The 24,049-nt window shown below is 45.2% G+C and overlaps 1 protein-coding gene across 8 annotated transcripts in view; it reads left to right on the top strand.

The window, feature by feature from the left end:
* TIAM2 (TIAM Rac1 associated GEF 2) overlaps positions 1-24,049 on the top strand; it is a 227,319-nt gene that overhangs the window by 193,046 nt on the left and 10,224 nt on the right. For 6 of the 8 annotated variants that reach the window (XM_070485557.1, XM_044761780.2, XM_044761782.2 and 3 more), the window contains 4 exons: positions 17,807-17,986; positions 20,430-20,498; positions 21,809-21,934; positions 22,802-22,910. In XM_070485557.1, the coding sequence (XP_070341658.1) occupies positions 17,807-17,986; positions 20,430-20,498; positions 21,809-21,934; positions 22,802-22,910 (484 nt within the window). Of the gene's footprint in view, positions 1-2,771; positions 3,017-3,362; positions 3,593-17,806; positions 17,987-20,429; positions 20,499-21,808; positions 21,935-22,801; positions 22,911-24,049 lie in introns of those variants that run through there. The other 2 variants (XM_014831491.3, XM_014831492.3) reach the window with 2 other exon arrangements.

Below are 24,049 nucleotides of genomic sequence, written 5' to 3'. Positions count from 1 at the left end.
CCTTCCCTTTTCCTGTGACTGTGGCAGGGCTGGTTTCCCTTCCAGCCTCTTTCTTCCCTCCATCCCCGTTGGCCCCTCAGCACTTTCCTTCCTGCCTTCTTCTGTCCCCTGCATTCTCATTCTCCTCCAGACTTTCCCTTTTTATCCTGTTTTTCTGGAAAAAAGAAAAAGTTGTTATTGCGAGTCATCTTCAGGGTCACAAAATGAAGAAGAAAAAAACGAGGAGGTCATGAAGACGCAGCGCAGAGGCTCAGCGTGAGTCACCCGGGGTGGGCCGTGGATCAGGCCTGTCAGGTAGAAGCGGGCACTGGAATTAACTTGTGTGGAAGCAGCCCAAGTGCTGAAAGGATAATTGTACCCTCTTCCTCGCACTGCTGGGACGATGACTCACAGGAGAGTGACTTGGACACTCCCCAGAGCCAAGGCCACACAAAGATTTGACCCTGAGCAAGCCGAGATGCCTTACGAACGTGCCTGGTCTTCGCCTCATGGCTGGTGGCGTGCATTTACTTCTGTGCAGCCCTCTCCTGACCTTTCCTCTTTTTTGAAACAGCGGGGACTCTGGTTTTACTCCCATCCTCTCTGAGATGAGACTGTAAGAGAGATGTGTTTGTCCTCTCCAAGGAGACAACAGTTCGGAGTAGCCAGCCAGCTCCCTGCAACTTGGGTGGTGGGACTGGGTCTCCAGCCAGGCTCCTTGACATCTCGTCCTTCCTTCTGGCTTGCCTGGACAAGTCAAGATGTGGTTGGAGGGCGAGTTCCCCGGGTTCTGTATTGGTTGAAGATGGGCCATTGGCTTTTAGCTGTGGTCGTGGGGGAGAACGTAGCCTTCCGCCATCTTCCATCTTTATCCTCTGTGGCCTTCAGCCCTCTGTGTCTCCATCTGTCTTTTCTTTCTAGGCTTCCTGGATTGGAGATAGAGTTATGGAGACCTCAGTGTAATTTCGCTTTTTGGAAAAGAAAGCATGGAGTCTGAGTTTCTCAGGCCAAACCCTCACCTCAGTAAACCCCATTTGTAGGCTCTTGCATGTTCTCAGGGGAGGCTGTCTGGACATAAGGCGGCCTCAGAGGAAGAACACATGGGATTTTGCCCCAAGTCTTACACCGAAGTCCCTTTTTCCTTGGATAAGTCCTGAAACTCCTGTGTCTCTGAGGGCCGGGTCTGCCAGTCTCGCAGGGCCATCCCGGCTCTGTACTGCTCTGACGCCTCTCCCGGTCTGCCTTGCTACTTAAATACTTGAGCTAAAGCAGAACTTTGCTTGATATAGCCTTTTCTCCTCATGAATATGGAGAGCTGCTTAAAAAAAACACTTAAGAAGAACCCAGTTAGAATTAGCAGTGGTCATTTGTTGTCCTTCACACAGTTATTGACATTAAAACATCTAAGATTTGTGGAGGTTTTAAGGTAACGGGACATGAAGGTGAGGATTGTCAGATACCGTATTCCCATATCTGCTCTGGTCTTTTACTCTCTTACTGTGTTTAGGAAGTTATCGAGAGCAGACCATTTGAGAATCTGATGAGCGCTATGGACCCTCAGAAGATCGCTCACGTACGTCAATTCCAGAGTTCACTCATCTTATGACATTTACCCGTGGATTTTCCCCTTGGGGATCTATGAACTCTAGGTTCATAATTCTGACTTTGAGTAAACGTCTGCATAGCCTAGCTTCTGTCTTGACTTAATATTATTAACATTACAGAACCAATTATCAAGTACCTACAATAGGAAAAGCACTGTGTCTGTTTAGTCAAGTGGCATTTTGAACTTCGTTTTCATCTTCAAGTCTCATTGGTTGGGTGGGATTGGCTATTAATGCTTTATTTTTTTAATATGCTAAGAGACATTGAGGAGCATAAAATAAACGATGACCCCTCCCTCGAAGGCATAAATTAATAATTAATAATAATAAATTAATAATTTATTAATTATTAGGTTGAGACCAGAAGAGACAACATTGATGGTGGTGGTTAGATACCCCCAGATTGTTGAACACCAATTGCTACATTATGTGCTGGTGTTGTAGGGTTTGAAAAAGTTTTATTTTCTGTAGTTAGTGGAAAAAGGTGATTTTTTTTTCCGGAACATGAATTTAAATTTTGATCCTGAACCAAAGGTCTCTAGAACTTGCTTTAGTGAACAAACAGCTACCCGAGGGACTGGGGGGGAGTGGTTGTTATGCTCACTTCACTGGATAATTAGGCAGCAGTTGGTTCCTGTGTTTCTCCTCTGAGGCCACTGAGAGGAGGACTTCCCCCGGCCACTGTCACATCAGCAAGGGAGCTAAGTCTTTGTTGCTGCTCACTCTTTTCTTTTTCTTTTGAAGGAACAACAGCCACAGTTACAATGTTATCTTGGCTGGCCACCATGTGGGCACCGTGAATCTTAACAATCTTCTCTTTAATATTTACCAAGAATGGGGGTCGATGTGGTGTCACACAGTTCATTTGTTCCTTAAAATCTCCTGCACAGAGACCTTCTCAGATGTTAGCCATTGTTAAGAGGCCCAGTCATGTTGATGCCTTCTTTAAATATTTTGTGCACTTAGAGATTGTAGTCAAATGAAATCTCTGATTGTGCGATAGATGATGTGTTTGAGTCTCCAAGCTTCGTTTACGCCTTTTATCACTCATAACAGAGTCTCACCTTTTAGTAATGTCCCAGCCCCACAGGGTAGCTGCTTTCACTTTAAAAAAAAATACGTTCTGAGAAATTGTTCTGAGTCATTTTGTAATTTCCTCTCTAGTCTCCACTCTGAGTAGACTTGGGTGCCACTCTCTGTGCCGGGCTGGGCGATGAAGGGAAGAGAATCATGGGGAAATTTCCTAGGAACGCTGCCCACGAGCACACCTTATAGTGTTTTCACATCTCAAATACCAGCTTCTACTTGCTGAGAGCCAAGATTGGATTACTGGTTTTGTAAATCGGTCTCCTGCTGTTCTTCATAATAGCACGAAGAACAGGGCAACAAAAAATATATTTTTTACTAATATGGGAAACGGGAGAAAATTGAAGGTATGTCTTTCAAGGTGCCCCCATTCTCTCTTTTCTCCTTTTCATTCTCTTCTTGGTGTCACCTCCTCCTTCTCCTTTATTTTGTTTGTTCTGCTTCCCATGGCTCCCTCCTCCTCTGCGATGTACCTTCCTTCGCACTCTCTAATTCTTTGCTGCCACCTAAGTTCTCTTGTGTTTTCAAAAAACAGATGTCAGATGAGGAAGCTGTCTGATGTGCAATTGCTTAGAAAGTTCTGGCCTAGCACTTGCACAGGCGGGGGTTTCATTGCTCACTGCTTAGAAACCACAAGTGTTGCATAACTTGAGGAGTCCTGCCATCTTCTTACCTCTCAAGCTGCTGTGAGCTGGCTTTGGAATTTTCTAGAATCCTTTGCCTTCATGGTTCATTCAGTCACAAGATAAAGGGTAATGGTGATGAGAAGTCTGGCCCGGGCTACATTAGCCTGGTGATTCCAGGCATCAGGATGGGGCAGGGTGTGCATGCTGTCTTCTCAGTTGCATAGCATGGTTTTGAATACGATGATTTTATAGACGTTTCCAAGATGGGAAGACTGATTATCAAACTCATAATCTCAGGTGAGATCTAAAAAATTTTTCTATGTCTGAGGCTTTAAGAAAAGTTTTTAACTGACATTGTATCATGGTTCCATTGTCTCCGATGTCTTCTGCTTTTGTTTGAGCATCTGCCTGTCTGTGCAGCCCCTTTCTAGACCATCAGCTGTTCCCACCACCACCAGGAAACATGGCTTTAGTTTGTATTTCTTGATTTGCATTTTCGAGCAGTTTGATCGGAATTGCCAAACCATTTATTGAAAATAATCACTGTCCTGTTAAATTTCTTACTTCATTTCTATTACTTAGTCAGTGTTAGATTTTAGACATTGGTTAGTGGTAAAGTCTGGATAAATGTGTAGGAGACAGACATTGTTCCACATGAGAAGATTATTTTGAGACCCTGTCAATAAGAAACAATCCAGAGTAGTGTAATAGACTTGATTATCACATTGCTTAAATCTAGCAAAAAAATTTACCTAAAACTACAAGTAAAGGGGTGTGCAGGCTGTATCTGTGCTCACTCAAGGCAAATAGCACTTGGCAATACCCAGGCCTGATTAAAGGTGTCAGGATATTAACAAATAATTTGATGTTTTACATTTTTATGATTTTCCCCCCCAAAAGCTACAATTTTTTGAAACCAGATTCCAAGCATTATTTTTAGCCAAATATTAGAACTGAAAATCTAGGCCTTTTTAAGCACAAAGGGGATGTGGTGGGTCTCACGCAAATCCTAGTGCCTGGACCCTTTCTCCCTGCCCCATACCATTCTTCAAAAGGGACCATGGGGCATCCTCGATCCATGAAACCTAATGCAACAGCAGTCAGTAGATGTCAGTGTACTTGTTAAAGATGTCACAAAGGTACCAACCTCCGGAGAGGAGGACGAGAAGAGTTGGCGCCCCCTTCCCTGAAGCTACAGTGTGGGTCATGCAATACTGGTCAGTCTTGGTAGCCGCCTGGCTGTGCTGTGCGTCTGTGATAGCTCTGCTTCTCAGTGGCAGCAAGAGATTGGAGATGGTAAAGTTTAACTGCTCAGAAAAGCTCTTTAAGAATTCCTAATTTGTCTGCATCAAACTCAGGCAGGGAAACTGTCCTTCACTCCCCCAAATCAGAGCTCCCGTCTCCCTGTCCCAGGAAGGGGAACCATGGCTTGGTTTCTTCTGGAGAATGTCGCAGGGCAGAGGCAAGCATGCTGGCTTTTGTTCCTCCTTCCTCCGTGGCTGAGTGTTGCTGTCACCTGGGCTGGATCGTCCCCATGGCCAAGGCTATACCAAACAGCACATTTGCAATTTACGTTTGGAGGGTGGGATGGATAAGAAAGATAAGAGAATTCACTAGAAGGATTTCATCCCCTACTGTAGTAAATTGGAAAAGAAAGTAGGTGTTTGTCTCAAGTGGCTATTGCTGGCACAGGCCGGACGTGGACAGACGGCCGGACGTGGACAGACGACCAGACCCAAGTGCTGGAGCCTCTCACCCATGGCTGTGCTCTTTAGGGAAACCGCCTCACCCCCTGAGAATCCTCATGTCCTTATTCCTTAAAAAGATTGGGATTACGTTTCCAGGTCAGTTTCATGGAGGTGTAATTAAAGAAGAGCCGTGTCTGTGAAATGGCTTTGTAAACTGCACAGGGCGCTGAGCAAGGATTCTGATATTTAGCCCTTAGCTTGCACTGTGGATTTTATATATATCATCTCATTTAAACCCGTTTTCTCCACAACAACCCTATTGAATAGATATTACTAGCCCCTTTTAGCGCAAGAAAACTGATAACGGGAGAAGTTAACCAACAACCCAGTTAGGGGTAGGGCCAGCGTTCAGACCCACCTCTGTCAGATTCTAAGCCAGTTCTTTCCACTACACTATACTGCCTAGGAAGGAGAATGTGGCACTGATCACAGAAGAAAGGGAAAAAACCAACCACTCTACGTTTAAATACCAGAGACGTGGAATTTATGTGTGTTGACTCTTGCAATAGATTTAAAAGCAGAGCAACTCTATTTGTTAAATTGCAGGTATGATGTTAGAAATCTGGACACAACTTGGTGGTTTTTTAGCTTGATTTACAAACTTGGTTAAGCTCCATAAATGTTTGTCATTGTTGTTATTTTTTACCCTTTAAGGAATCTATTTCACAGAGCTATAATGAAATTTCGGTAGTTGTTATTGTCAAATAATTAGAAATCTCTGGGAGAAAAGTTCATAAGTCCCGGAATACGACCTATTAATATCTGATATTTGCATCTGAATAGTAATTAGTTTGATAATGTGTAGTTTTGGTACTATATACAGGTCATACTCATATGTAAATATTTTCACCTCTAACTTGTTTAATAGGTAAAATTCATGTTTTAAAATCTGCCAATGTATAATAACCTTAAAATTAAAATAGTATAGTACAAAATGCAGATATTGGTCTTTTTAAAAAAGAACCATTTAAAACTATATTTGGGGTACACACAAGTACAGCGATATTGGAGAATGCCACTTGTACCTGAACAGAAATGCTCCTCCTGTCCCAGGGCTAGTCCGTGGCTTCTCTCTGGATCTTCAGTCACACCATGGGGACTATCTGCCTGGAATAGAGGGGTCGCGTATAGTAAATCTGCAGTTTTTGTCAGTGATTCTCAGAGAACATCTCTCCAGCAATTTATAACCACCGACTTTTCTAATCTGAATGTACCTTTGTAATGTTGGGCTTCCCATTGGAGCTCCCTCCTTGCAGAATTACATTTATATAGACCCCAAATTATACAAACTCCCATCCCCAAAGGGGTAAAGTGTCTTTGCACATGAACTATCATACTCTTGCTTGCTTCTGCTGCGTTTGCTGTTTTTCCTGCTCTCTCTCTGTGGTGCTGGGAGAAGCATTGCAGGGAAAAAAACAACAACAAAGTAGAACTAAGAAATAACCACAGTGGGTAGGTGTCCTAATAGTGTCTATCTTGTGGATTCCTACAAAAATATTTCCGAAGATAAACTTATTATATGGCAACGATATGTCAATGATGATGATATCTAATAAAAAGACTACTTGGACAGTGGTAGGGTTACATTAATTACGAGAAATGAAGGGCAGATAGCAAGTTGACTGTGTTGCTCTGTGTTGCCGTGAAGTCCCCCATGACCCCGCATCCCCATGGATAAGAGGAATCTGTGAAGCCCTCTGTGACCGCCCCCCCCCCCCGCCCCCACAGATTAAGTATAGAAACCCCAGGCTCATATTCCAAAAGAAGGGAAACTAAGCCAACTAGATAGAGCCAGCAGACAATGTAACTCTACGACAATCCTGGAAGCTGATCTGCGATGCCCAAGGTATTTCATCAAGGGACTGGAATGGGTATAACTGAATGACGGTTTTCTGAGCATCTTAGACCTGCTCTCAGGGCTGAGTGCTCGGTCTGCAGCTGGGAAGCCAGGTGTGGTCCTACTTTGTGTTTTTCTAGGTGAGGCAACCAGGAACCCACATGGATTACAAAAAGAAACAAAATATACTTCTTAGGGAACCAGAGAAGAGGAGAGAGGATGCAGCTGGGGTACAGTCTGGCTGGAGGTAGTTGGGCAGAGCTGTGCTGAGCAAGGCTGGACACGGCCTGAACTCTTACACCTGAGCATGAGGGAGTCCTCCCCGGGGACTCACCTGGACGTCCGCAGTCTCCTAGATACAGTAGACACTTCGCCTACCCACAAAGTTCTGGCTAACAACGATTTGTCAAAGCTCTAGTCTGTCAAGAATTTGATTACAATTGGTGTTATTATTGATGTATTTTCTCTTCAAATAAAGTGACAAAGATAGAAAAAACCTCACCTGAGTAAATTCCCAGAATATGTAACACTTAAAGACCTTTGCTGCAAAAACCACTCAAGAATATATTGTCAGTGGCCAAGAATGAAGTCAGAGACATAACTGTTGAATAGAAATGTTGTGTTTGAGAAAACCGGCAGTAAACATGGAAACCAATCAGAATGATAGTGTTAAATAAAAACATTAACCACTAAAGGGAGAGTTATTGTAAATATAGGTTTAAACTAATTTATGTGATTATCAGAACAAAAGTAGGCTATGAGGGGAAACTGAAGGAAGAGAAAAAAGAGGGAGCTGGGACCTGAGATAAGTACCTCTGGATGGGAAGGTGGGTGAGGGGAGTATTGACAGATACGAGAAATCATAGTTAAATATATGTTTTCCCCAAAAAATGAGTTGAAAGATACTGGTTTAGAGACTTCTTTTGAAACACTTATTAGAGTGAATGTTAAATGATACCAGGTAGTCACAGATAGAATTTAAATATAGGTCTTAATGCCCCAAGTCACAGGAAAACAAACTGAATTATCCCATCCATCGAACAGCGCTACAAAATAAAGTAAAAACTGTTAAAGAGAATTTGAGTCATTTTTCTGAGCCAGGTGAACACCCAGGTGTGTTTGTTTTGCTGTGTTTTTGACACAGTTGAAAGCATACTACATAAAAGGGTTTATATCTTGTGTGCATTAAGATGTCATTGGTAGTCTCTAGAAAAATAACATATGAAAGTCATTTTTAAAATTTATACTTTACTCACTGAAAAATTTCAGGATAAAGTTTTATAGATTATTTCGAGTTTTAATTCAGACTTAATTTCAAAAGAAGAATCTTTTTTGATCTGGGTTCATCTCTCTCTGTCAGAAGTTGGCAAGCTCTTCCCGTAAAGGGCCAGACGGTAAATAGTCTAGGCTCTGGCAACCACTCAACCCTGCACTGCAGTGTGGACACAGCCGCAGACAACAGGCAGACGAAAGAGCACGGCTGAGTTCTAATAAAACTTTATTTACAACAAGAGATGGCAGGCTGGGTTTGGCCTGAAGGCCATAGTTTGCTGACCCCTGCTCTCATGATCCGCCCTTAACTCACCTGTTTGGTTCAGAGGGGGCCATTAACGTCTCTTTTATACCATGGGTTGCGTATTTTTGCATTCAGAAGTCAAGGAGAAATTCTGGCCCACACTCATCTTCCTTGATGAGTAGGTTTAACTATAATTAGAAGTGAGCCACGTCTTTCTTTCTGGGTGAAAAATGGGGAAGAGAAAACACAGTACCTGGCGTAGGATATAGTAGATAGGCTGAGCCGTGGTTTGTAAATTACATAAGAGTAATATTGAAACACCCAATATTTTACATGAAAGAAGTGCCCGGCTGGGTAGAAATGCTGCCCCAGCCCTTGAAACCTCCTTGGCAGAGAGAGCATATCTTATTCCTTCCAGAATTCTGACCAAACTCCAGTTAAATAAGGCAGCTGAGCAGAAGGCAGGCAGCAGGCCTGTTTTGCACTGGCTCTGGATCAGCGCTCCCTCCCCGAGGAGGTGACTCTGTCTGGCAGCCACGTCATCGTGCACGTCGTGTTTCCCTACCTCTGGGCCACAGCTCTGACCTGCCTTCCCCAGGGATGTGCCACCTGAGTACTGAGTATTCACTACTTGGTACACACACACAAATGCCCTCTGCCGTCTCAAAGACTGCCTTCCATCCCAGTGGCCACAGTTTCCTTTGGGTCTTTGTACAAACTTCACCTTCTCCATCCATCTCTTAAAGCTGCAGCCCATCCCAGCCAGCCCTCCATACACCCCCTCCCTGTTTTGGCTCCCTCCCAGAGCATCCTTATAACCTCTGTCTAGACACTGTGTGTTCCACTCTTTGTCGTCATGTCCTTGTCACCTCTCTCTGCTCTTCCTCCGACTCCTCATTGCACTCTTGCACGAAGGCCAACATCTTTTGTGTTCAATGCTTCATCTCAGCACCTAGAACAGAGCCTGGCATAGAAGTACTCAATAAAAAATGGATGAATAAATGAAATTTGATTTTTCTGGCCCCTCCTTCAGGGAACTCAGAGGAAATTTATGCTTTTAGACCTCTAAAAATAACAGAACTTGGAAAATTAAGCTCTCTGTGCATATATATCTGTTATTGAGCCCTGACCTGTTTTGATCCCTTGCACCGTGCTAAGTATTTTTACATGTTTTGCTTCATTGAATCCTCTCAACGACCCTATAAAACATGATCCCAGCTTTACAGGTGAGTAAACTGAGTCAGGGAGGAGGCAGTCAAGGCCACACAGCTGGTACTGCCATGAGTGGCCAGGGCTGTAACTCCAGGGCTTGTGTGCTTAACTCTCCCGTCTTGGAAAAAGTAAGTGTTTAAGAAAGCTTAGTCCAAAGCACGTGCTGAGGTCCTGGGTGTGAGTTTCACGCTTACACTGGGTAATGAGAAGGGGCGAAGCTCAGGTGACGGGCCGCACCACTGAGGGTGCACATCTACCCTCTTTAATGCTATCCACTGTTACTTACCTTGCCGTCTTCTGTAAGGTGTGTACCTAGTAGGTGGCAAGGATTGCCTCAGTGCCACGTCCAGACCGCTGCACTCAACTCCAGGTGGGTCTCCACTCTCCCCAAGAGAAGGCCCTGCCTCTCTCTCCTGCCACGTCTCCCTGCATGACATGGACCACGGTTGTCCTGGCCCTCAGTGCCTGGCACTGTGCCTGCCTCCTCCAGCCCCAAAATGTTGTTTAGTTTAGCTGACTTGATTTAGCTTCAGCGTCAGCTGGCACTCACCTTGCTCAGTCCAGAGGAGGTCTCTCTCTTCTGTTTCCACAGGACCCCACATTTCTTTGGGCATCCGTCACACTTGAATTACTTGCTCTAAGCTTATCTGCCCAGCCAAACCCTGGGCACTATGAGTGGGGAGATTGTGTCAATCTTGTTCATCACTGTGTCCTCATAAAAATAATGCTTAGCAGGCCTTTTCTGCCTCAAATCATTTTTTAAAGTGATGGGAAAGCATTCCATTAAAAATTAAAAAACAAATTAAACCACTATAAAAAATGACAAAATTCAGATAAGCCAAACTATTAAAATGCACTGTTAACTACTGCATTTAAGATATATATCGTTCCATTTTTTAAAAATCTATGCATGTATGTTTGTATGTAGTAGATAATACATACAAAATTACTTTAAAAAATGCAAACCTCCTTTCTTCCCTTCCCAATAAATCATCTCCTTTTTTGGTCAACAGACGCCCATCTCTCCCATCATTGGTAACTGCTGCATATATTTCATTATATTTTCATACCATAATTTATTTAGGTTAATCTCTACCTTTCAATATAAAATAAGGACTCTTGTCTGACATCAGCTTATGTTTAATTTTACAGTTTATGTCCCCTTCTGCCTTTGGAAATAGAACTGTCTGGTTATGGATAATAAAGATTATGAGCGTTTCCTCATCCTTTGTGTACCATTTTGGTAAATATAAAACCCTCATGCCATTTCTCTAGACTTTTCAATCCAGGGGTTGAGTGGATCACTATAAAACAAATGATTGTCCCCCAAATATAAAAATAATCCTCTTGAATGTGCTTTTTAACTCCCACCCCATCCTGCCAAGATGCTGAACGTGACTTTCTTCCTCCCCCTCCTCCTCCCCTCTGTGGAGACCCCCCGGATAGGCTAGGCCTGGGGTTGCCCTCTCCTCTCAGCCTGCAGGCCCTGGCAGCGTCTCTGAGCCTGGAACAGAGTTTCACTCTGGAATTCTGACCCGGCGGAGATGGACGGCACAGGATCGCTGCGGCTGAACTTGCAGGACATGGGCACACCCTCGTTCATGGGGGGATCCACCTCGCCTGGAAGCACACCCATCGTCTGCCTCTGCCCATCAGCCTTCCTGGGGAAGTCACTTAACTCTCTGTGCTCCTTCTGGATTCCCTCTGTTCGTAACATTTGGGGATAATGTTAGGTCTTCCTATAAGTTAGAGACTTCAACAAAGTGCAGAGTGAGTTGGAAAAAAAGTCCTTTGTGCAATTTTTAGATGAGTTTTTTTTTTTACTAAGGGGAGCTTTTCTGACATAACTAATTTGCTGGGCTTATGACAGCTGACACTGTAGTTGCCCTCAGATTAATGAGTAACGCAGACTCCTCATGGCTTCGGGACAATGAACTGAGAGGTTTGTAGTGCACAGTGTGAGCACACACCATGGAAACCACACCATCCCGGGGCCAGACTACCCTTGAGAACCACTGACCATTTGCCCAGGGCCTACAGCTTGCTTTTAATTTTTTCCAACATTCTTTTGAGGGACAGCAGAAGTAGCAGAAGCTTAGTTCTTCTTAGCATCCTGGTGTGATGAAACTGTGGACATTAGCCAGAGTTGGATTTGGTCCACATCGATGGCTCAGTATGGCGCTGGTCTGTTTGGTGGAGGGAGAGGAGGCCTTGGGTGGCAGTTGGGGATCTGCCAAATTGATCACATATTGTGATGTGACCAGTTAACCAAATAGTGTGAGGGCATCTTTCCTTTTAGGTCTGTGTCTTCGCTGAGTCCCTTACCGATTTCCCGCCCGAAGTTAATCCTTTTCCTCCAAACCAGGGATTTAGAAGTAGAGCACATGCCATGCTGTCATCTCCCCTTAAGTATTTCCCTCTGAAATATTCCCCTGGATCGTGCAGCACTTTTAATCCTTTCTTCTTAGGCTAGAAGTGTTTTGGAGCCCAAGCAGTATAAACAGATGCCTCTTACAAAAGAAGTGTGCGGCACCTGAAGCCCTCAATTGAGCACGTGGTCGCCTGCTGTGCCAGGACAGGGGGCGGAGCTCGGCTGCTGACGAGAGCGGGGCTACAGGGTAGCTACGAATCTTTGTCATTGTCCCAAATTAGTTCCGGATATTGTGATGCACTTACACAATGATTTTTTTTTTAGGTTCCAAAACCCACGGGGAAATTGAAAAGCCTCAGGTAGTGATGTCTCCAAATATGAGCAAAGTAAACATCAAAGGTGTTACACTCATGGGAGCGGATTAGACTAATCCAAGCCAGGAGGAGGCTGGCATGACGTAAAGTACTCTCCTGACATAAAGTACTGGAGTGCATCAAGATGAGGGCTCATGTGCAGGATTCGGAGCTGGATGGAGAAAGCGGCTCTGACCGTGCGTTCCTCCAGGGAGAATCTGGGGCAGGTGCTTGAGCGTCCTGAGCAGTGTTACTGCCACCCCCAAGAAACAGGGTCCCTGGAAAACAGACACATCTCAGCCCTAATATAGGGAAGCAGGTGTCCTTGTGCAAACAGTTAAAACAACAAAAAGAAAAGTAACTCTGTTTAGATGTCTGTCTTTTCCCCCACCAATTTTTTTGAGGCATAGTTGACAACTAAAAGTTGTATAGGGGGCTGCCCTGGTGGCAAAGTGGTTAAGTTTGCAGGCTCCACTTCCGCGGCCTGGGATTGGCGAGTTTGGATCCCAGGCGTGGGCCTACACGCTGCTCATCAAGCCATGCTGTGCTGGCGTCCCACATAGAAAATAGAGGAAGATGGGCACAGATGTTCGCTCAGGGACAATCCTCCTCACCAAAAAAAAAAAAAAAAAAGTATATATCTCAGGTGTTACAACTTGATGATTTGATGTACATATACACTGTGAAATGAGGACCACAATCAAGTGAATTAACACACCCATCACCTCACACAGTTATCTTTTTTTTTGGTGACAACACTTAAGGGTCACTTAATTCAGAGATCCTGAGTGAGACGTTCCTGAACTATAAGTAAGGTCAAGTCATTTTCAAGCAGGGATCAGCCTTAGAATTAACCTTAAAATCCTGAAAAAAAAGTCGTTTTGGTCAATACCACTGTTTTTCCATACAGGGTAGTTTTAGGGAATACTGTCTCCATTAGATTTTCTAAGTGAGTTCATAAAGAAAATATTTACGTTGTGCTCTCTTTTAAAAGGCGGGACCCGTGATGAACCCAGGTCCTTAGCATTGATCCCTACACCCTGGAAAACACCAATCTGAGGCACACGTTTCAAGTGCCAGTGTTTCTGATTCTGCACAAGCGCACACTCTCAGGCTGCTGAATCCTCACACGTGCCCAGCCCTGACTTGTGAACATCTGTCGTGCTTTTAAAGCAGGGTTCCTCGAGAAGGAGCGGGATCAGCCACGGAGAAGTCATAGTTGTCTCTGGATGTGTGGGAGCCGCATTCGCCTCTCTAAGCAGAGATGGCCTCCAGAGGTTGTATTCCTAGCACAGCTGGGGTGCATCTGGATTCTCCTGGGGCCAGGCGAGCCTTGACCTCGTGGTGGGCAGAGGTGGCTGGAGGAGCAAGCCAGTTTTGCCTGTGCTCTGCCAGATGCCTGGGTGTGGTTGGCACTGTGCACTGAGAGCTAGAGAGGAGGCGGGTCCTGTGCCATCAAGGCCCTGCCGATGCCTCCCCATCCTCATCTGTGGTCCCAGCGGGTCATATAGGAAGGACTGAATGCCCACAAATTCTGTGAGAACCCCTCCCAGCTGTGTCTGTCTGCATACAGCAGGTGCTCAAGAGATGCAAGTTCCCTTTTCCCCTTGATCCAAATGGCAATTTGAGGGGTTACTTGATGGGCGAGGGACTCCTACTTCTCTTTATCAGTAAGGAAATTGAAGACTCAGAAAAGAGTCTTGCCCAGGATCGCATGGAGGACTGGGGCCTGGAACTCGGGTCCTCAGAATCTTGTCTGCACTTTTCACTTCCGTCACCACATATACGTGTGAAAATAGCCCAACCAAAATAATCACTATTCTTAGAAACAGCTTATCAGATACACCCAGAATTCTTCCTTTCACAGTTCAGTGTCTATAACCATGACTAAGAATGGAGAAACTGAAACATAACCAACCAAGTAACTCTTTCAGCTTCAATCTGAAGACACATTTACAATTACTCTTCTGCTTCTAGGGGCTCTTCCCACTCTTGATCCCAAGCAACCCTCACGACCTTCCCTGGACAACACGTAACTGTTACGTGTGAGGAAGGTGGCTCCGCAGCACTTGAGTGTGTCACTGTGGTAGCTTAAGAAGTACATTTGCTCTGAAAATCTCAGCTAACATTCACTTTTCCAAGTTAATCCTACCAGGAGTGTTCTTCAAATGAATTCTGATTTTCGAAAATGGCAGGATACTTTATTTTTGAAATTAACACTGCATTGTTAGGTGTGATTTCGACATCCCAGCAAGGCAAAGCTGTAATCTCACCAGCTGCCATTTAACTTATGGCGCATTTTGTCAGCTCTTATTTTATGCGCTAGATGTGAACCCAATTTAGATTCTACAGCCCTGGAAACTGTTATTTTTCAGGATTGCAAAATTCTGTTGTCTGAGCTTGTGGCGCAAATACCAGGATAGGGATTTCAAGTGAGTGAGTGTTGGAGTCTTGAGTATTACTAGCTCGGGCTGCTTAGCTCCATGAGGAGAGCGCCAGACCTGGAATACTGGGGTCATGGTTTAATTCCGTCTACTTCCTCCTGTCTTGTGGGCTCAGTCCACACCTTTTATATGGCCTTCAGTGCAGACCCTGGGGACGATGTGATCTGGCTGGAGGCAGCGCCGCTCCTGGGAAACCCAAGCAGGATGCTCGCTCTACTGATAGGTAGACCAGTAGTTTCTCATGTGGACCATACGTTAGCATCACTTGGGAAGCTTTTAAAAAATACCCATACCTGGGGCGCCAGGGATTCTGATTCAGTTGGTTCAAACATGGGTATTTTTTAAAGCTCCCCCAACAAAGCTAATGTGTGGCGAGGGTTGAAGTCCACTGGAAAGGAGGAGGAGGATGGGAAGAATCGGGAGGGGTTTGGCTCTACTCCCTAGTGCTCCTTTATGATGCTCACATCCTGGAAGAGAGGGAGAGCCACCCTGTGGCTGCACGGCTCATTCTGGCTTTTGCTATATATGTCATGAGGCTGTTAGGGCATGACTGAAGACTTTGGCATTTCTTCAGTAATGAATCATAAGATTTGGTTGTTTTAAACATTTTGATGGGTCAAGTTGCCTTCTGATTGGTGCCTTAAGATCCACATCCGCTTTCTTATTCTTTGAAAGTTTACCCAGAATGAACATCTTCTGACAGGCATTACCAGAAATATGCTTATGTTCACAGTTGAAAAAAACAAGTGAATAAAGGGTCTCTCCAAGGAGAATCATTAGTACTTACACTTGCCTTGAGCTGTTCTAGAAGTAAATTATATTATATGTGTCTATGTGTCTAGTTGGAGGCGTCGTATCTGTTACATGGTTGATCATACTTTTGCAACAAGATTAACATCAAAATAAAAGAGAAGCAATAATATTTAAAGAGCCCCACAGCCTGGGAGTTCTCATTGCAGACGTCTCGGGGGGGGGGGGGGTGGAGATGGAGGGGGCAGCGCTCAATTTCATAAATTTCATAACCGCCTCCTGCCAAGTTGAGCTCTTTAAGTTACTGGGCTCGTTTTTCTCCTCCACGTTCAGCTCCTTCTCTGGTTCCCCCTTGGAACACACTCCTTCCAGGACCACGTTACAACTCCCTTCTTCAGTGAAGCCTTCCAGACCACCCCTCCCACAGCCACGCTCCCGTGTGTTTAATGTATATTCCATTTTTCATTTGTTCCGCACAAGCTTGTATTGGTCTCCAGTCTGCCTTGGGCTGTCCTTGGTGTTTCTCACCTTGGCAAGTCTTATCTCCTTGTGCAGGAGCTGGTTTCTGTTTCTTTGGAGACCGAGCAAGCTCTTAATTGGTTCCCATGGAATTGGGTTGAAAAACTAGCCAGAAGGTCACTGCTGAAGGTCAATGTTGATTGTGTATTTCCATCATATGAAGACTCTGTGTTGCGGGGGGGGAGAGGTAGGGAGGGCAACAGGGTCCTGTTTCTACTTTGAGGCACCTAAATTTGTCAGGTGACAGCTTTTATAAAATGTATGCATCAAGGCACTGAGTTTGACCGACACGCTTGTGTCAGTTGTTAGTGTTCTCAAATAGCCAAGCAAAGAAAACAAACTGAGAATTAGGAGATGCTTCTGACAAGTTGAGCTTTTTACCCCAGACAGAGTGAGGGCGTTTAAACTGAAGAGAGGGGAGTTTTAGTTGAGAGGCAGAAAGTTACCAGAGATGGATGGATATTAGTCATTTGCATTGGGACTAAGCTGCTTTGTGATTCAATAACAATTTCAGTGCAACAGAGGTGAAGTGAACACTTCATGTGCGCCAGCCAGGGAGCCGGGCATTTGTGGGCAGTGACAAAGAAAGGCAGGGCTCTGCCCTTGACAGGCTTACAGACTGGTAGGTGGTGAGTGGTGAGGTGGGCCGCAGCTTGCATGTGGGTGGAAGGGAAAGAAAGATAAGTAAAAAGATCCTTTGAATGTCATCTGAGGATGCTCCAGGCACTGTGTATATAGGAGCAGACTTTAACACACGAGCCTAAGGCAGGAGCACACGATGGGTTCCCCTTGAGAAGGCTTTATCCCACTGTGCTTAAATCTCAGTGAGAGCTTGTGCCCAATGTTGTGAGTTCCCTGAGAGGTCCTGCTCCTTCTTGTCTCTTAATGTGTGTAATTCTGTTCCCTGGAAGAAGTCTTCTCTCTCCCCTGACGCTCCCTGGGTCTGGCACATGGTACTTACTGCTGAGAACCAGCTCAAGGCTCGCCTCCTTCATGAAGCGTCCCCACAGAGCCAGTTCCTCCCTCTCCTCTAGCATTCACCAGGCTTTGCTGTGTCATCCGCTCTTATCTGTGCCCTTCCCTGGGCTCTGTCCCCTGCGGCGTGAGGAGAGGAGGGGAGGACCTTATCTTTCCTATACATCTCTATCTCTACTCCCAGTCCTAGCACATGCAGCAGATCAAACTTTTTCACTCATAACTCTGCTGTCTGGTGCGAAACAGCAGAGCTAAAGGGTTGGACTTGGGGGCAGAACGCCAAGCCCATTATGGCCAAGCCATCCTAAAATTGTTATGGTGCCGCACGTTCTGGATCTCCCAGGGCTGTTTTGTATGGGAGACTGTGCCGTATTAGGCCAACCGTGGAGGGGACAGAGTGGACCATGTGAGGCTGCCTCTCCTTGTGATCTTAGCCAGCCATACCCTTGATTTTAGAGCAACCTCACCTTTACTACAGAGGGTCAGCCCTGTGCCTTGTTCTCTAGTTTTGGTGCTAAAGCATCATCATCAAATAGCTGTTATGACAGGGAAGAAGCATCCTGTGTAAGTACTGAATGAGTGTAGGCTCATAGCTTCCCCACTGGGATCTTAAAGGAGAGCCAGAGTGGTTTGAGATGGAGGACACCGTGGGCCCTAGGTGTAGGCTGCTGTGAGATTCCCGAAGGAGTGCTGGGCAGAGAGAGACACTGTTTGTGTCCTTGGTGGGCGGCTGATCATCGTGGAGAGTGTCCTGTACATTCTTTTCCACCTCTTGTCGTTTTTCAGAGTGCTGAACAGATCCCTGTGCTGTGTAGGAGTTTTAACGACACCCAGACTGACAGCATGGAAGGACCAAGAGAGGGTCAGGAGGCCACTCCGAGGCCGCTGGCCCGCCACCTCTCTGATGCAGATCGCCTCCGAAAAGTCATCCAGGAGCTCGTGGACACGGAGAAGTCCTATGTGAAGGTAATGGAAGACGCTGTTCCTTCTTGCCCGCTCGCTCTTCCTTCCATGGCCAGTCACATGCTGGGAGGGGTCTCCAGATCACAGCTGCCTGGGACCCCACCACTCAGGAGGGAGACGCCTGCTCCTTGAAGTGATGAGTTGCTGCAGGAGAGGGCAGGAGGGTGGAAAAGCTGAGAGGATTCGGAAAAATTCGATTCTCGGCTTCTTTTGTTACCAAGGCAGCTTTCACTATGGAAACAGATGTTCTAATTTGTCCCTTGGATTCTGTGGGAAGGGAGTCTGTACTGGTTTAGTAAGAAGGGGATGGAGGTCACCTTAGGTGATGAGGAGCAAGGGAACAATTTGTTCACAGTGCCTGTGGCTCTGGCCCTCAGAGTGCAGGTGGTCACCAGGCCTGGCCCTGCCTCATGGTGGTCCCTGTGCAGGACAGAGCCCCACGGTGGATGTGCTGGTCATCACACGGGTGTCCCCACACCATCACATACGGGGAGTTGCCGAGCATCTTCTTCGAGTACCGAAAGAAGTCAGTTATGTGTCTCAGAAGCCCCCAGTTAGTCCCTTCCAACTCCCTCACCTGGGGTCTGAGATGGGTGTGCCCTTGTTCCAGCTGTGACACGCCAAGTCCAAGAATTAAGTCTTGGCGTGTGCTTTTGTGTGCATACAAACACATGGGCACACACACACACACACACGGCTATCACCTTTCTCCACAAGACAAAGCTGTAGAGATGACCATTTCATTTCATTTCCCATTACCTCTTGTCCTGCATCTAATGTGGGGGAGATGAAGTGCCCATCCCAGCAATTCAGACTAGATGTCTGAGTCATCCTGTGAGCCACAGGGGGCCTTTCCCAAACAGCCCTGTGCGCCGTGGGTATTTGAGGCTCCAAGCCCTCTGCTATCTTGAGGATGGTCATGGAGCCCTCACCCACAGAGTCGAGAGCACGCCTAAGAGCAGAATCCAAGCCCCTTTTTATGGTTGTTCTGTTTTACTGTTGAACCACTTTGACCAAGGGGTCATTTCACCGTGATGCTGGCAGAGCACTGAGATGGATGTGATGGGTGAAGCGGACAAAAAGGACCAGCTCTGCCTTCTCTCTGCAAGAAACCTGCGCTTTGTTTTCTGAGGGCCCCAAGTGTCGCCGCCCTCGGGCACACATGGCTCAGCACGGACCTCTCTCGGTGTGTGAGTCCTCCTGAGCAGCATCAGCCGGCGTGAGGGAGGACGGCAGCCCGCCACTGTCTCTGACAAAATCACCAGCACCTGGTGCCTACTGTGATTCACACACACACGCCATTTTTATTGTTTTAATTTCTTTTTGTTGCTGACATTTAACATGGAATTTTACTCATTATTCTTTCATCTAACCTGGATCTCTGCATGCGACTTGGGATTTTCAACATTTGTGTGTTCCCTGAGCTATGGTTCAGTGACTGCTTACATCTCTCTGCTCCAAAGCAGCCGCTGTGGAATATGGTGAGGGTGGGAAGGCCAGGAAGGTTTTTATCGTGAAACAATAAAAGGCATCACAGGCTGTTTCCCTGCATCACAGGACCTGTGCCTAAGGTTCTGGAGGCTTCGGGCTTCGCAGAGCTGTCCAGGTCTAGATTTCTCCACTGTAAAATGAGGGAGGCAAAGAATTTGACTTTGTAGTCAACTACAAAGTGTTTGGGGACTCAAAATTCTTCAGAATAAATGAAACAAGAAAAAGGAATCTTTTCCATTGCTAAATTGTATCCTGGTCTTGGCTTCAAATTATTAAATTAAAAAAAAACAAACCTTTATCTAGATAGTTCTGTAAATACAGGCAACTCCCACTATTCTGTCCCGCTGGAGCCCAGTTTACTGGAGACTCAAATATGGCCTAGATTGTAAACATCATGACTGCTGATCTTTGGAATTTTTTTCTTGTATTTGAATATGGGAGTTTGACTTTCTGCTAAGGCATCAACACCAAAGTTGAAGAGCTCCCCAGATCTTGTCCTGTCCCTCTCAGCTCCACATTGGAGCTGTCACCTTGGTCCCTGATGCAGAGGAGGAAGCCCATCAGCCAGATGTGGTCACATCTGACAGAAGTGCCTAGCCAGAACTCACCTGCTCTGCAGGGCAATGAGTGGTCCTGCCGTAGTCGTCGAAAGAAAGATCCTGGTTCTGCCAACAAGATATTTCATTAAGCAGAGTAGGTGATCAAGCTATAAAGAAAATGGTGGATTCCAGTTGCTGAATGTATTGTGGTATTAAACTCTTTGAATTAGGTGAGCAATAATAATAATAATAATAATAATAATAATAATAATAACAACCACTCTTAGGTTCAAGAATTTCAACGAGACATAAACGTCATCATTCCTAATGGGAGTCTGGAGCCGCGGCCAGGGCTGCTGGAAACTCTTGGCTATTTTGGAGACTTAAGTGTTAAAGACTCTTCTTTCATCTTTCAGGACCTGAGTTGCCTCTTTGACTTATACTTGGAGCCGCTTCAAAATGAGACCTTTCTGACCCAAGATGAGGTAAGTCATTACCTTCCCTCAGTCCATCGATCCATAGGTTAGTCTCTGTTTGCTCTTTAGTGAACTTCCCAGGATATTATATCTACTGATCCCAAAAGAACATCCAAGACTTCAGGATCTTCAGAGAGACACAAGCGTGGCCTCCTTCAAAGCCATTTATGTGTCCTCTGCTGCATGCAGTATGGTGGCGGGAGTGTACAAATGCAGAGGACATTTTCTTTTTTTATTGAGGTTATGAGAGTTTACAACATTGTGAAATTTCAGTTGTACATTATTATTTGTCAGTCATCTTATAAGTGCGCCCCTTCACCCTTTGTGCCCATCCCCAACCCTCTTCCCCCTGGTAACCACTAAATAGTTCTTTTTGTCCATGTGTTTATCTTCCACATATGAGTGAAATCATACTGTGTTTGTCTTTCTCTGTCTGGCTTATTTTGCTTAACATAATACCCTCAAGGTCCATCCATGTTGTTGTGAATGGGACAATTTTGTCATTTTTTAAGGCTGAGTAGTATTCTGTTGTATATATATATACCACATCTTCTTTATCCATTCATCCATAGAAGGGCACTTGGGTTGCTTCTGTGTCTTGGCTATTGTGAATTATGCTGCAATGAACAGAGGGGTGCATAAGTCTCTTTCAATTGTTGATTTCAGGTTCTTTGGATAGACATCCAGTAGTGGGATAGCTGGGTCCTATGGCATTTCTATTTTTAGTTTTTTGAGAAATCTCCATGTTGTTTTCCATAGTGGCTGCACCAGTTTGCATTCCCAACAGCAGTGTATGAGGGGTCCCTTTTCTCCACATCCTCTCTAACATTTGTTATTTTTTGTCTTGGTTATTTTAGCCATTCTAATGGGTGTAAGGTGATATCTTAGTGTATTTTTGATTTGCATTTCCCTGATGATTAGTGCTGTTGAGCATCTTTTCATGTGCCTATTGGCCATCTCTATATCCGCAGAAGGACATTTTTGTAGTAGAAGTTGTGACCGAAAATTACTTTTTAATACGTAACTTTTTAATGTTAAATCACAATACTTCTTTTCTACTGACTTCAATTTTTCCCCAATTTGAATTCTAAAACTTTTATATCCACTTAAAAAGTTACTTTTAGAATTACAGTGTATAGGGACCGGAGTTGTAAAACTCTCTGCGTCTCAGTTATATCCCATCAGGAATATAATATCTTAAGATTTACTTCTCTCCTTCTCGGTGAACGACTTGTGCTTTATTTGTGCAGCTGAGCGTTGGAGCGGTATCTAGATTTTCATCACTCATACCCTCTTCTCAAATCCTGCTCTTCACGTAGATGGAGTCACTCTTTGGAAGTCTGCCAGAGATGCTGGAATTTCAGAAGGTGTTTCTGGAGACCCTGGAGGACGGGATTTCAGCAGCATCTGACTTTAACCTGCTTGAAACCCCCTCGCAGTTTAGAGTAAGTATTTTAGACTTCAGGTTTAAAGAAAACATACATGAGTACAGTGCAGAATTCTCCCTTGCAAAAGAATCCCTTGTCCTAAACTATTGAAAAGACAAATTTAGTGCTTTCCTCGCACTGTTTCCCTCTGGCAGGTGGTAAAAGGTGGCGACATTTTTATCCTAGAGTAAACGCCTCTGGTAATCAGAGATCTGGGCAGCACTTCTGTGGGGTCGGCCTGGTTGTTGACAACATCTGTGCTCTTTACTCAGGTCTACTGTAGGATCTGTAGGGCAGTTGCTTCTGACGCAAGAGCACCTACTGCATCTGTTTCCTCGTCTCCATGGTCATGTGATGCTAGGATGAAAGCATAGGTTTTAAATTGTTCTGGGAGAGCGCGCTCTTCTATGAAGCCCCATCTCCAGTGTGAGCATCTGTGACTGGCAGGATGCCCTCCAGGGAAGGAGAGGCAGAAGGTAGCAAAAAGGCACCAAGGAAGTGCACAGAGAGCATCACTGGTCCCAAGTAATGCAGAGTCGGCTTTATTAATTAGCCTCTTGGATCATTTATATCCCACTATGTCAGCTGTAATTTTATAGAACTTTCTTTCTTGTCCTTGATTGCACACCCTGACAAGAGGTTCTGCTGTCAGAAACTTTTTAGTCAAGCTGAAGGTTGGTTAGGGGAATGCCTGGGCTGTTCTCCGTCCACTGGGCAAATGGGGCAGTCCTGGCTTAGGTCATTTGGTGACTTCCTGGAGGCATTAGTGCTCCGGTATCTGAAAGACAAATGCCATGGAGACACCAGCGCAGTCAGACCCCATGCCAGAGCCCGCGGACAATTTGATTAAACCATGCCTGATGTGACTTCCCCCTCCCCTTCTAGAAACTACTGTTTTCCCTTGGAGGCTCTTTCCTTTATTACGCGGACCACTTTAAACTGTACAGCGGATTCTGCGCTAATCATATTAAAGTACAGAAGGTTCTAGAGCGAGGTAAGTTGCTCACACCTTTTATAGCTGTGCTCTTGTATTTTAATTGTTAACAGAGAGTAAATTTGTATTTAATAAGTAGGGATAAGTGTCATTTTAATCAATTATGCTCCATTGGTGACCTTGAAGTTGACAGACATTAAAAGGAAAGTTTTCAGTTTATTTCAATTAATTGGTAACAGTCAACGTGTGTGCTGAGAGCAGAAATGTTGCCTTGCCACATGTCGTTTTGCTGTTAAAGTACATCTGGCTTCTTTTTTGCCAAATTCCTTATCTAAAAACTTGTAACCATGAGCCCCTGGATGGGGGTAGAAAGAAACGGGTGCTGTTTTCTTTCTTTCTTGTTAACCTTCTTCTTAAGCCTGAGGAACCACGGCAAAAAACCCACCACCAAACTCACCAGAAGTGTGTTAACTAAAGTTAAAGCCTCTTTGGTGAAACCTGGAAAAAACTAACATTTATCACAACCCATATCCTTTCACTTGAAGTACCTTTCGTCTCTCCACATTTTTATGATCTTATGTTATTTTATTGGCTTTAACTGAAGACTTATTTCTTTGAAGTCCAAGTGGACCTGGGTGATCCGCCCGTGTGGCCCCTCCCCTCCCTTGCGCCTACGGCAAGTGTTACTCTGGGGAATCGAGAGAGATGCTTAGCTTTGGCCACTGACTTGCCATGAGTCAGCCTGTGAGCTGACGGCCGAAACACTGATCCACGTGGGCTTTCAGTAACGGGCCAGGCAGTCAGCCCTGCCTGGGACGTGTGTTGCAGGATTTGATGACAGCAGTGACCTTCAGGGCTAGGAGTATTGGCGGGTTTTTTGCTGCAGTCGCCATCACTGTAGCATCAACCTGCTGTGCAGTCGCTTCCTGTGATACCTGAAAGTAGGGTACCTCACTGAGCCTGTTGTGCTACTGAAGGCTTCTTCTAGTCACCACACGCCTCTCTAGGTAGGAGATTAGAATTCTCAAGTCTGTCTGTCTCAGAAGACATTTTTCTCTCCCATTCTTTGGAATCCTCATTTCTGGTGGCAGAGACAAGAGGAGGAAAAATCAGAGATACAGGCTTTTACATTCAAGGTTGTGAGCAGCAGGAATTCAGTCTGCACGGAGAATATGAAACAAATACAGGTCCTCAGGAGT

This window comes from Equus asinus, chromosome 1 (assembly GCF_041296235.1).
Source record: "Equus asinus isolate D_3611 breed Donkey chromosome 1, EquAss-T2T_v2, whole genome shotgun sequence".
Lineage (NCBI taxonomy): Eukaryota > Metazoa > Chordata > Mammalia > Perissodactyla > Equidae > Equus > Equus asinus.
This window is presented reverse-complemented; position numbering and strand designations above follow the sequence as displayed.